The 12,181-nt window shown below is 62.4% G+C and overlaps 2 protein-coding genes across 2 annotated transcripts; one reads left to right on the top strand and one right to left on the bottom strand.

Moving 5' to 3' along the window:
• Nucleotides 1-807: 807 nt before the first annotated feature.
• Nucleotides 808-5,068, top strand: LOC119695044 (diacylglycerol O-acyltransferase 2-like). The gene is made up of 8 exons (XM_038122853.1): nucleotides 808-1,075; nucleotides 2,505-2,633; nucleotides 2,706-2,813; nucleotides 3,068-3,138; nucleotides 3,218-3,422; nucleotides 3,866-4,040; nucleotides 4,132-4,334; nucleotides 4,442-5,068. The coding sequence occupies exons 1-8, from the start codon at nucleotides 1,036-1,038 to the stop codon at nucleotides 4,594-4,596; spliced, it is 1,086 nt and encodes a 361-aa protein (XP_037978781.1). The 5' UTR covers nucleotides 808-1,035; the 3' UTR covers nucleotides 4,597-5,068.
• Nucleotides 5,069-5,865: 797 nt separating this feature from the next.
• P2RY4 (pyrimidinergic receptor P2Y4) lies at nucleotides 5,866-12,114 on the bottom strand. The gene is made up of 2 exons (XM_038122852.1): nucleotides 11,241-12,114; nucleotides 5,866-7,534 (listed from the first exon to the last, which is right to left on the bottom strand). The coding sequence occupies exons 1-2, from the start codon at nucleotides 11,519-11,521 to the stop codon at nucleotides 6,394-6,396; spliced, it is 1,422 nt and encodes a 473-aa protein (XP_037978780.1). The 5' UTR covers nucleotides 11,522-12,114; the 3' UTR covers nucleotides 5,866-6,393.
• Between the last annotated feature and the right edge of the window lie 67 nt (nucleotides 12,115-12,181).

Here is a 12,181-nt window from a genome sequence, read left to right as displayed (position 1 = left end):
AATCTCTGGAAGTGCCCAGTGTGGGGCTGGTAGCTGTGGGTGGACTTGTTCCAAACCTGGTGAAATACTGGGATGGAAAAGCAAAGCATGGCTGGCACTTTGTGTCACCTGGAACAGTGTCACCTCCACGGTGCTTCCTTACCCTGGGACAGTGGGATTCTGTAGAAATTTTGTGGTTTCCCTTCCTGTTAGCGGGATTTGGGCATAGCTGGAGTTGAGATGAGCAATCCCTGTCCTCAGAACTGATCCACAGCCAGGAAGCCTGCAGGGACTGTGGTCCTTTCTCCCAGGTGGAGTCCCTACAATGCACAGGAGGGGTTTGTGGGTTCCAGATCTCCCAGGAAACATTTCTTTTCCACCATGATCCTGTGGGTGTGTTTATCCCTCTCCTACACTGGTGTCAGCCAGCACTTCCTGGGAGCACCTCTGGACAGCTGGATCCTGAGGAGCAGCTTCAGGGATTATTCCCTGTGGGTTCTCTCTGTTCCTTGGGCTGTTGGCCTGAAGCCCCACCTCAGTGCTGACTCCCTGCTGCTCCTGTTTCCCTTGTCATTTTTCCCCTCAAAGCTCTCCAGACAGCGCTCCAGGCTCCCTGGGCAGGAGGCAGAGTGCCCATCCCGGGGCTGGCAGCAGCAGGAACGGTCTGGTGGCTGTGGAGCTTCAGGGTGATATTTTTGGGTGGCTCTGGGGCTGTCACATGGCACTGTTTGTGACATTTCCCCAGCATGGACGGTACCATTCCCAGGGGGATGTGGCATTCCCAGAGGAATTCAGCCCCCGCCAGCACTGGCAGCCAGGACTTTCTAAGGAGCAGCAAGGTCCCAGCACAGCCACAGTGCCTCACCCTCTGTGTGACCCTTCCAGGGACCACCAGTTGCTCTCCATGCTCCTAATCCCAGCGGGAGCAGGTCCCCTCCCCTCAGCAGGGCCGGAGTCCCTCTGGTCACCTGGTTAAAGCCTCTGGACACACAACCCGGCGCCCTCTGATTGCCAAACTCACCTTTCCACCCACGGCACCACAGGGCTCCTGCCGCCATGAAAACCATCATAGCAGCCTGCTCCCAGAATCTCAGTGGTAAGAGATTCCCAGAAAGGGTTGGGATGGTTCCTGGTTCTCCAGCAATGCGAGGAGCTGGTGGTTGGCAGTGCTGAGGAGAAAAGGGGTGTTGGGAGCAACTGGAGAATAACTCCACGGGAAAAGGCGCTGTTGCTCTACAGGGATGAGATTTTGGATGGCTTTGGGAATGTCACACACAAGATGCTCCTGCAAATTCCAGTTGCTGGGTTTGCAGAGGCTCCTGTCGCTGTGATGGGGCTGACAGCAGAGCCCTGCGGGGTTCTCTGTGTCCGTGGTGTGGATATTCACCGTGTTTTTGGAATAGGAGCTAGGAAAATTAAAAAGCAATTGGTGGGCACAAGTTTGCTGGGAAGAGCTCTGTGTCTTCCCTGGGAAAAAGACACTGGGATCTGCAGGTGGCTGGGATTTTGGGGTGGTGGAAGGGATCACCCAGAGCCCAGCGTGCTGCATGGGAGAAAAGGGCAAAAATTTCCAACTGGAAAATTCCCCCATGGGCCAGAGATGGCTCCGGTGTTTAATTTATTTCACTTGTCCCATTCCTGGTTTGGATTGAGCTGGGAAGAACTGAACCTCTGCCAGCTTCCTGAGCCAGGGGTCAGTGGTTCTCCTCTGACCCTGGGGTCCCTGGCTTGGGAAGCCACAGGGACAGGGCTGCTCCTGTGTCCCCCTGATCGTCTCTCTGGCCAACATGCCGATTTGGGGTCGTTTTCCCAGGAATACAAGGCTTGTGTGACGCTGGGGTGGTCTCGGTGTGGGGACCTTTGGCCAGGAGCACTGTGCTGGCAGGGCCGGTGCCTCAGGCCCGTTTTAGGGAGCAGGAATGGGGCAGGGATGGGGCCAGGCTTGGAGTTTGGATCCTGGCTCCCAGCCTGGGGAGGTTAATGGTTCACCAAGATCGGCTGGAGGGAAGGGGTGGCAGGGGGAGTGGAGTGGCTGCGCTGCCACTGTGGGGACAGACTGGGACGGCCACCTCCAGCCGCCCTGGCTTGGCCTTGCTGCTGGCCTTGGCACTTGCTGGGGGTGGTGCCTCTCCCTGTGCCAGCTGAGAAATCCCCAAATCCCCTGTGAGCCCGAGCGCACCGAGGAGGACGCGGGAATGGTCCTGGCCCTTGGGCTCTGGGCATGGAGCAGGATGTGCCGCTGCTCTCAGCCCCACTGGTGCTTGGAGCTTTTGGGCTTGGGGGTGCCCAGTGCTCCCCGCTCTGGGGACAGCCCTGATTGCCCAGGGCCACCTCCTGGCACGGTCCAGAGCTTCCTGGGGATGCTCCTCCATTCCACCCCCACATCCCATCCCTCCTCCCCCAGCTGCTCATCCTTCCCATCCCACCTCCCGCCGGCGCCCCTGGGTGTCCCCCGGCAGCCCGGTGGCCCCGCCCGCGTACGAGCCGAGCTGTTTTGGGCGGGGGCCGCGTCCCCCTCTCCGCAGGCAGCCGGGCCAGCATCCAGACTGCCCTGAGGACGCTGCTGGCCGTGCCCTGGCCCTCGCAGCGCGACATCGGCTCCGCGCTCCAGCTGCTGGCCGTGCTGCAGTGGGTGCTCAGCTTCCTGCTGCTGGGTGAGTGAGTAGGGGGCTGCGGGGGGTCCCGGGGGGCCACACAGCCGCTCACCCCCTGCCCGGCTCCCGCAGGAATCGTCAGCCTCCTGCTCCTCATCTACCTGCTGTTCACCAGCCTCTGGCTCATCCCCGTGCTCTACCTGGCCTGGATTATCTTCGACTGGGACACGCCGGAGAAAGGTGTGGTGGCCGTGTCCCCGCTTCCTCCAGCTTTGCAGCAGGATGGGAGTGAGGTCCCCCTTTCAGGTGTCTCCCAGAATTTCGGGAGCAGCACATCCCCCCTGCTCCTTCCCTCCACTCCCCCATCATCAGCACCACGGTGGGAAGAGGGATGCAGCGGGTCCGCGGGGAGCGTTTCCCTTGGATCCGGCTGCCCGCTGGGCTGGCTGGGCTGGGCTAGGCGACATCTCCTGGGGCCCCTCCCGGCTTTGCAGGTGGCAGGAGGCTGTCGTGCCTGCGGCGATGGACCGTGTGGAAGCACTTTCGGGATTATTTCCCGGTCAAGGTACGGCGCCGGGACAGGCTGGGACCACCCAAAAGGAGATGCCACCGTCACGTTCCCGTGACTTCTTTTGTCCCCACAGCTGGTGAAGACACACGACCTGTCCCCCAGCCACAACTACATCATCGGCTCGCACCCCCACGGCATCCTCTGCGTCGGCGCCTTCTGCAACTTCATCACGGGCTCCACGGGCTTCGAGGAGCTGTTCCCGGGCATCCGCTCCTCCCTCACCACGCTGGCCGGAAACTTCCGCCTGCCCCTGTTTCGGGAGTACCTGATGAGTGGCGGTGAGCGGTGCCTGCCCTGCCCAGCTCCTGCTCCCTCCGAGGGAAACACGGGCGGGATGGTGCTCCCGGGAAGAGGCAGGGCAGGGATGCTGATCCGCTTGCGTTGTGCCTGAGCCACGGCTTCGCCTCGCAGCTTGCCCACGCCTTGCCCACACCCTGCCTGAGCTGCACCTTCACCTCGCTCTCACCCTGCCCGCACCTTGCCTACACCCTGTCGGGACCGCTCCTCCGCTCTGCCCGCTGCTTGTCCCCACCCCGCGTGTCCCCTCTGCCCGCGCTGCCCCCGCCCTGCCCTCTGCGCTCCCTGCCCGCAGCAGAGGGAGCCCTTGCGCTGTCCCTGCCCTGCTCCCACCGGCTGCCGTCGCTCGGGGGGACCCCCGGAGGTCCCTGTCGGGTGGCCGCGCCCTGCGGTGCCTCAGCCCCGCTGCTCCGTCCCGCCGCAGGGCTGTTCCCGGTGACCCGCCGCGCCATCGGGTACCTGCTGTCCCAGAAAGGCACCGGCAACGCGGTGGCCATCGTCATCGGCGGCGCGGCCGAGTCGCTGTCCTGCCGGCCCGGCGTCACCACGCTCATCCTTAAGAACCGCAAGGGCTTCGTCCGCATGGCCCTGCGGCACGGGTGGGTCACGGCCGGGACACCGGCACCGCCGCCCCCGCGCGTCCCGGCGGTGCCCAGCGCCCCGTCACCACCCACCGTATCCCCTCCTCAGGGCCTTCCTCGTCCCCTCCTTCTCCTTCGGGGAGAACGACCTCTTCCGCCAGGTGGTCTTTGAGGAGGGCAGCTGGATGAGGAGCATCCAGCGGCGCTTCCAGAAGATGATCGGCTTCGCTCCCTGCCTCTTCTACGGCCGCGGCCTCACCTCCTGCCGCTCCCGCGGCTTCCTGCCCTACGCCAGACCCATCACCACCGTGGGTGAGCAGCGGGGCTGGGGGGTGAGGGGACAGTGCCGTGGAAGGCACCTCCCGGGCTGTGTCCCCAGCGAGGCGAGGCACCAGGCTGAGCCTGTCCCCTGCCGGCAGTGGGGGAGCCGCTGGCGGTGCCCAAGGTGGAGAACCCGAGCCGGGAGCTGGTGGACCGGTACCACGAGCTCTACATCCGCGCCCTGCTCAAGCTCTTCAACGAGAACAAGACCAAGTATGGCATGTCCGAGTCAGACGAGCTGCACATCCTCTGAGTGCCACCAGCACCGGCCCCGTCCTGGCTCCTGAGGGCTCTTGCAGGGGGAATTTCAGCCAGCCTGGCATGGGGGACATGCGGGGGACAGTCCCCACCCTGGCCTTCTGGTCCTCCAAACTGAGGGGGAGGTGGGAGGAGAGGGGGAAGCGAGGGGAGGATTGGGAAAGGCTCCCCCTTGCAAGGGGTTTGGGGGGGCTGTGGGTGACACAGCTGTTCCTGCAAGGGGCTGGTGTGGGGCTGGGGCCAGCCATGGGCACGGTCCCTGGGGGATAACCAGGTCACCACAAGCTGAGGGAGGGCTGTCATCCTGATGACCAGTGGGACCAGCCCGGGGCACAGCCCACCCTGGGGTGGAAGGGGGACACTCCTGGACTTGGGGACTGGAGGATGTGGCCTGAGCCAGGACCATGTGGCCCCAGATGAGCCTTTCCTGCTGTCTCCATACCCAATACAGTTTTTGAACCTCCCAATGCCTGTCTGTGTGTGTTCCAGAGGTTGGGATAGGCAGCACGGTGGCAGTACCCCTGCACTGCCCATCTGGGTGCCCCTGCCACCCAGTGTGTCCCCTCCCTAGCAGTCCCACCTCCAGCTGGGGCAGTGTTTGGCAGGGCCCTTGCACCACTCAGGTGCAGCCAAGCAGCTCCCAGATGCACCTGAGCCACGCTGGATATAACGGGAGGTGAGGGGCAGCTCTTACTGGTTTAACTGGGCTCAGGAGGGCTGTCTCTTGCTCCCTCTGCTCGTGGCTCAGTGGTGAGTGAGGGTCTCTCTGGGTGGAACAGGGATGTAGGGCTGGGATGGGCCATCCCTGGGCCCATCTCCTTCCCTGGGGCAGCTCTTGTGGGACGTGGCTCTGTGTGACTGGCGTGGTTGCCGGGGTGTGACACCCCAGTGACGCTCTGGGCACCCCTTTCTTAGGCATGTGCTGGAAGGCTTGCAGGGACAGATGGGGACAGGGCCTTGCAGGGACTCCTGGGGCTCTTGGAGTAGGGACAGCCCTGTCCCTGTCCCATTCCTGCCAGGCTGGCGTGGGAGAGTCAACAGCACTGATACCAATCTCAGCGCGCTGCTCTGCGCAGGCACTTGGTCAAACAAAAGGGCTGGGTAAACATTTGAGGAGCAAACACCCGTAAAGGGAAATTCCCAAGAACCTTCCTGTCACCACGGGAGCTCCGGCTCATCCCTCCAGCCCTGCCCCAGTGGATTTTCTCCGGGGTGAGGATGATTGTCTTGTCCCTGTTCCTTATGCTGCAGGGAGAAGCAGGACTGAAGGTAGAGAGGGGAAGGGGCTTTATTGGGGGTCACGAGCAGCAGGTGCCCCAGGCCATGTCACTCCCCCTCTGCCAAGGCCAGCAGTGTGACAGGGACATCTCTGAGAACCCACCCAGCCTGGGCTCTGTCCCCAGGTTCAGTCTGGTCCCTGCATGTCACCCCTGAGTCATCTGGAAGAGCTGTGCCTGCCCAGGGAGGCACCAGTGTCCTTTCTCTTTAGTGACTTTTCAGCCCCATGTGTCCCCAGGAGTGCCAGGGATGGAGCACCAGCCTGCTGCCCCAAAAGAGCCTCCTCAGTGTCCTTCCCATTCCCATGAGTCCTGGTGGCTCTCCTGCCCTGCCCAGCACCAGCACCCTCCTCCCACGGTCTCACAGGGCCGGGCTGGGACCAACCTGGCGCCTCCAGCCCTCAGCCCTGCAGGGCTGGGCAGGGACAGCTCAGGTCTGGGGACTTGTGAGTGCCCACGTGGAGCCCCGAGGGGCTGCACCTCCTGGAGCCCAGAGCTGAGGCTGTGGAACCCCTTCAGCAGCCATCTCCGCTGCGTGCGGCGCCGGTCCCTCGGGTGACACGGGCGACGTGGCTGCCATCCGTGAGGCTGTCTGCGAAGGGTGACACCAGCGCCAGGTCCAGCGTGGGCACGGGCCGGAGGCGCTGGGCGGCCCCGCGGCGCAGCCGGCCCCGGTACTTGTCGCCAGCCATGAAGTAGAGGATGGGGTCGAGGCAGCTGTTGATGCTGGCCAGCGGCCGCGTGATCTTGTAGCTGAAGTTGATGATGTTGAGGGTCCGGCAGTCGGCCTGGAAGTAGCGGGAGGTGTAGTAGAGCGTGCGGGTGATGTGGAAGGGCACGAAGCAGATGGCGAAGACGGCGAGCACCACGATGATCATCTTGATGGAGCGCCTCTTGTAGGAGGGCATGCGGAGGCCGGGGCTGGAGAAGCTGGACTTGCAGAGCCGCTTGGCCATCAGGCAGTAGCACAGGACGATGACCAGGAAGGGCACCCCGAAGAGCAGGGCCATGATGGACGAGCTGTAGTGCACGTAGTGGTCAAACTCCTCGGGCTTGGTGGTGTCGTGGCACAGGGTGGTGTTGCCCTTGGAGCTGGTGGTGACGAAGATGAGGTTGGGGATGAGGCAGATGATGACCACGAGCCAGGCGGCCACGCAGATGATGCGGGCGTGCTTGGTCTTCACCCACTTGAGGGAGCGGATGGGGTGGCAGATGCCCATGTAGCGGTGCACGCTGATGCAGGTGAGGAAGAGGATGCTGCTGTAGAGGTTGGCGTAGAAGAGGAAGCGCACGATCTTGCACAGCCCCGTCCCGAAGGGCCAGTTGTTGCGGTCGGCATAATAATAGACCAGGGTGGGCAGGGACAGGACGTAGAGCGTGTCCGAGAGGGCCAGGTTGACCATGTAGGTGGTGGTGGCATTCCAGGGCCTCATCCTGGAGATGAACATCCACAGGGCCCAGGAGTTGAGGGGCAGCCCCACCACGAAGACGATGCTGTAGGAGACGGGCAGCAGGATGAACTTGAACTCCTCGTTGAAGACACACTTAGCCTCGGGTGCTGCTGTGCTGTTCCCTCCTGGCCAGGGAGTCGGCGTCGGTGTCCACAGGGAAACTGGGAATATCCTCACCGGAGTGGCCATGGTGTGCCAGCCAGACCTAGGGAGCAGTTCATAAAAGCACACCAGTCAGTGATCCCGAGCATTGTCAGGCACAAAGCGTGGAAGGGAGCCAAAGCTGCCAGATTTTCTCCCCCTCCAGGAGCTCCGGCCACTTTGATGGTTCTCTGGTTTTTCTCAACTCGCGCGTGGGGAGCCGGGGGTGGGGGGAGCGGGCTCGGCAAAGCCTCCCCTCTGCAGCCCCTGCGCTGACACCCATTAATCACCCATTAATCACCCATTAATCCCCCCTTTGAGCCGGCGCAGGGACGGCCGCGCTGCGCGGAGCCGGGAGCAGGCCGGGGACAGAGCCCCGAGCCGGGGACAGAGCGCCACGCCGGGGACAGCCCCACGGCCGCCGAACAATGAGACCCTGATGAGCACCAGCAGCCCCCGGCCGGGGCCGGCGCAGCCTCTTGGAAGCTGCCTCAGCCTAATTGGCACCATCCTGACAATGCCGCTGCTCCCGGAGGGCTCCTTGGGAGAAGAAAGGCGGGAGGAGAAGAAAGGCTTGTCTGGGGGAATGTTGTGGCCCAGAGAAATCCTAGGGGGGCTGTTAAAGGAGCCTTTGGGAGAACGTCCCTGGACAGCGAGGAGCCGCTGGCTGCCGGGTGCTGTCCGTAGGGAAGGATGAGCTGAGCCCTGTGGAGAGGAGCTGCCGGAGCCAAGCCCCAGCTCACAAGGCAGGCAGGACCCTCCTGGCTGTGCTGGGATCAAAGGCTGGGATCTGTGAACTCCTGGGAAGTCGGCATGAGGACAAGCTGTCAAAGTTCAGAACTCTCTTCTCGAGGAAAAGGAAGGGTCTGCCACCACCGTGGTGACCAGCAAAGGATCAGTGAGGGCTGCCGGGGACTTGGCCCTCCACACCCTCCACCATCCCTGGTGAAACGATTCCTCCAACGGAGGATGGATGCTTGGATGAGTAACCTGGGAGCAGGAGCTGCTGTGCTGCTGGCAGAGATCAGGGTGTAGCCAAAACCATATTAGATGGACGAAATTCCTTTTGTCCAGAGCTCATCCAGGAGCTGATGGGCACCAGGACAGGGAAGGACTCGGGGCTCAGGGATGCGCGTTAGTTGGAGTTGGTACTACAAGGTGGAAGGACACACCTTCTCAGGCTCCTTCATCCCCTGGCTCCCTCATCATCCTCCTCCTGTTTCCCTTTGCCCTGAGGATGTGCAGGGTTCTCCCTGCGGGAATATCTTTGGGGTGTCTCTGTGGGATCATCCCTGCCACGCCCGGCCTGGAGAGATACCTGGGGTTGACAGAGATGCTCATAAATGACGCAGCAGGCAGATGGGACAGCGGGGGCCCCTCCAGCCCCGCTCCCGGGGCTCTGTTTGAGTTGCGGGCTGAGCTCCGGGCCCACATCCAACACCCTGCAGCTCCTGGCCCGCCACAGCTCCCGCCTTTATTGCAGGGATGAGTTCAGAGAGCAACAGGCAGGTCCTGATCAAACATTAACAGTGGGGAGAACTTGGTTTGTTTTCTCAGAACCAAGAGGGAAAAGGGGTGGTAGGAAAACCTGAGCTTGCAAGTGAGGTGGCAGTGGTGGTCCTGGCCTGACAGCCACATGTCCCCAAACTGCTGAGGACATGAGGGACCAGGAGATTTTGTTTCCTCTTCCTCTGAGTGCAAGGGAACACAAAGCCTTGAGCGTGACCGGAGCAGAGCTGCTGCAGGATCAGTGTTCGTGACCCAGGTCACCAACCAATTAAGATATGGAGAAGACAGTTCATAAAAGTTAATAATCAAGTGTGAAAAATGCATGAGGAAAAATCCTGAGCAGCTGTGGACTGCGGGACTGCTCAGAGGAGAGCACAGGCACCCGGCTTCTGGCAGCTGGTGCAGCCTGAGCACAGTCAGCAGTGGGATTTAACCATTCCCAAGCACATTCCTTTGAGGATAACCACCAAAATACAGAAATGCAGAAGAAGATGACATTTGGCAAGTTATATCTTAACAAGTTTCTTCCTCATCTTAGTCACAACCAAAATCAGTGATTGAAATTAATGAATCACATTGGTCTAGCCTGAGGACGCATCACCACCAGCCCCATCCCTGTTTCTTGCTGACATTCCCAGCAAAACTATCCTTGGCTGTGGGCTTTTGAGGAGAGAAGGAGAGGCGAGCCAAGAGTTGGGACTGATTGTTGGAGCAGGAGATGGAAGGCGCTGCAGGGGAAGGATGTGGAGCAGGGAGATGGAAGGCACTGCAGGAAAAGGACTTGGAGCAGGGAAATGGAAGGCACTGCAGGAAAAGGACTTGGAGCAGAGAACTGGAAGGCACTGCAGGAAAAGGACTTGGAGCAGCAAGATGGAAGGTGCTGCAGGAAAAGGACTCGGAGCAGGGAGATGGAAGGTGCTGCAGGAAAAGGACTTGGAGCAGGGAAATGGAAGGCACTGCAGGAAAAGGACTTGGAGCAGCAAGATGGAAGGTGCTGCTGGAAGAGGTGATGCTCTAGTTCTGCCCATTTTGAGGATGTACAAGGAACGCTGCAGAATCCCTTGTCCATGGCAGGCACATCCCCCAGGGATGGTGTCTTTGGAGTTTTCCCCAGGAAGCAGCAAGGGGGCTCCTGGAAAATGCAGCAACAGCCATGGGCCAGTGGGAAGGGGCAGGGGCCAGCCATGTGACGCACGATGAAGGCACACGATGCCCTTGGCCACAAGATTGGCAGCTTTTCCCTGGCTCCTGCTCCTGCAGGTGTTCCCAGCCAGAACTGTCCTTTGGCCCCGCTGGCAGCACCAGTCCTGGTGGGATCCGAGGGTTCCCCCAGCCCTGGGGATTCATGGAGGAGTTGGAAGGGCTCCAGTAAAATGGAGGAGTGGGACAACACCAGAGCAGAATCTGCCCTGGAGCCAAAGTCCTGCTGGTGGGCCAGGATGGGAATCGTGGTGCTGGGGGCCATGGAGCAGCAGCGGGAGCTCGGAGAGGGGAGGTGAGAGCAGATTTTGGAGCAGCTGCCAAGGGATGGGTGAGCCTGGGACCGGCTGCTGCTGGAGCATGGGAAAAGCAGGGCTTTTCTCCTCGCCTAAGCCCTTGGAAATTGCAAAACAAGGAGAAATTATGCAAAACATCCTGCAGAAGGACCCTTGTCCCTAATCGCCACGTGGTTGGTGCAGCCAAAGCCCCGGCACAAGGGGATGTGACCCAATTCCAATCCTTCCCTTCGCCTGGAAGAGCAGCCAAGGCACGCTCTGCTGGGACAGCTCCCCGGGGACACCAGCAGGGTCGGGCGTTTCCCTCGCTGTCCACCCCATCCCCTGCCCCGAGGTGACCCTGGGCAGGGTGGGGATGAGGGTTCCCTTCCACCCTTGCTGGGCTGGCCCTGTCCCTCACCTCGCTGGGGATGGGCAGGAGCCCGCGGTGTCGGGCTGAGCCACGGCAGCACCAGGGCAGCTTCAACCCACGATGAGGCAGGGATTTGGGGGATGGAGAGGAGGATGGAGGAGAGGAGTGGGACACACTGGGATGGATGAAGGCCCTCAGTGACAGAGGAAAGAGGTGGCATGTCAGAGAGGAGGCGGTACAGAGGGATTTGGGGTGGTGGAGGGCTGGTGAGAAGTGGCTGACCCCCACCCTGCGCCCACCCAGCCCTGCAGATCCCATCTCTGTCCCTCACGCCCGGAGCCCAGCTGGGACCGCGTGACCATGGCAGGGCTGTCCCTCCCGGCTGTCACCAAACAGGGGCTGTCCCGGCTCACCTGCAGACCTGGGCGGCTCTCAGGAGTGGGGCCCCCACGGGGAGAGCCTGTCCCCCACGCGGGACGGGGCCATACCGGGGGGCTGCGGGCGGCCCTGGCCGTGCCCTGCCGTGCCGAGCGTGCCCGCTCCCGCTTCCCGCGGCCGGGAGCAAAGTGCCCAGGGAAGGCAGGGCTGGAGGCGGGCAGAGGCGGAGGCAGGAGCTGCCGCGGGGCTCAGTCCCACAGCCTCCCATCCCTCTGTTGCCCTCGCAGGCTTTGGGACACCTGCAGCCCCCGGACATGGGGCAGGGTGGCCTCTCCCGTGCGGTCACAGCCCTTTCCTCAGGAAAGGGAAAGGCTCCTCAACCGCGAGGGCATAGCCCCTCATCCCTGGGCACCGTGTCCCCCCACCATGGCGACCACATCCCTCCACCCGTGGGGACCGCGGTCACTCAACCACAAGGTCCATAGTCCCCCACCCATGCGCTGTGTCCCTCTGCCCATGGCGACCACGGCCCCTCTCTCATGGAGCCCACAGTCCCTCAGCCGCGAGGGTCACAGCCCCCATCCCTGGGGCCCGTGGCCCCTCGTCCACCCCAGGACAGCCCTCCTGTCCCCCGGGGTCCCGCAGAGCCCGCGGCGCTGTTCCGCGGGCCCCCAGCCCTGCGGGGCGATGCTGGGGACAAAGGTGGCCACTGCCACCTTGAGGCCAGCCCGGGCATCGTGTCCCCAAACCGGGGCCGCCGCGCGTGTCGCGCAGCCGGGACACTGCCGGCTCGGCGTGTCGCTGTGTTTTTGAGGGGTGCCCCTCTCCCTGTGCCGAGCAGAGCAGAGCGGGGGTGTCCGGGGCTGTGACACCCTTCGGCTTTGCCATGGGCGAGGGCGGCCTCGAGGAGCGCAGGGTTCCCATGGGACGGGGAGAGCTGAGGGGCAGTGCCTTGGTGCTTTCCCCACCTGGCTCG

This window comes from Motacilla alba, chromosome 4A (assembly GCF_015832195.1).
Source record: "Motacilla alba alba isolate MOTALB_02 chromosome 4A, Motacilla_alba_V1.0_pri, whole genome shotgun sequence".
NCBI lineage: Eukaryota > Metazoa > Chordata > Aves > Passeriformes > Motacillidae > Motacilla > Motacilla alba.
This window is presented reverse-complemented; position numbering and strand designations above follow the sequence as displayed.

Excerpts from the sequence above, each read along its gene's own strand:
- LOC119695044 (XM_038122853.1), top strand. The coding sequence starts at position 1,036 with ATGAAAACCATCATAGCAGCCTGCTCCCAGAATCTCAGTG. Across the intron at positions 3,423-3,865 it reads GGAGTACCTGATGAGTGGCG|GGCTGTTCCCGGTGACCCGC; the intron begins GTGAGCGGTGCC and ends GTCCCGCCGCAG. Across the intron at positions 4,041-4,131 it reads CGCATGGCCCTGCGGCACGG|GGCCTTCCTCGTCCCCTCCT; the intron begins GTGGGTCACGGC and ends TCCCCTCCTCAG.
- P2RY4 (XM_038122852.1), bottom strand. The coding sequence starts at position 11,521 with ATGTCCGGGGGCTGCAGGTGTCCCAAAGCCTGCGAGGGCAACAGAGGG. Across the intron at positions 7,535-11,240 it reads AGAGCCGCCCAGGTCTGCAG|GTCTGGCTGGCACACCATGG; the intron begins GTGAGCCGGGAC and ends ACTGCTCCCTAG.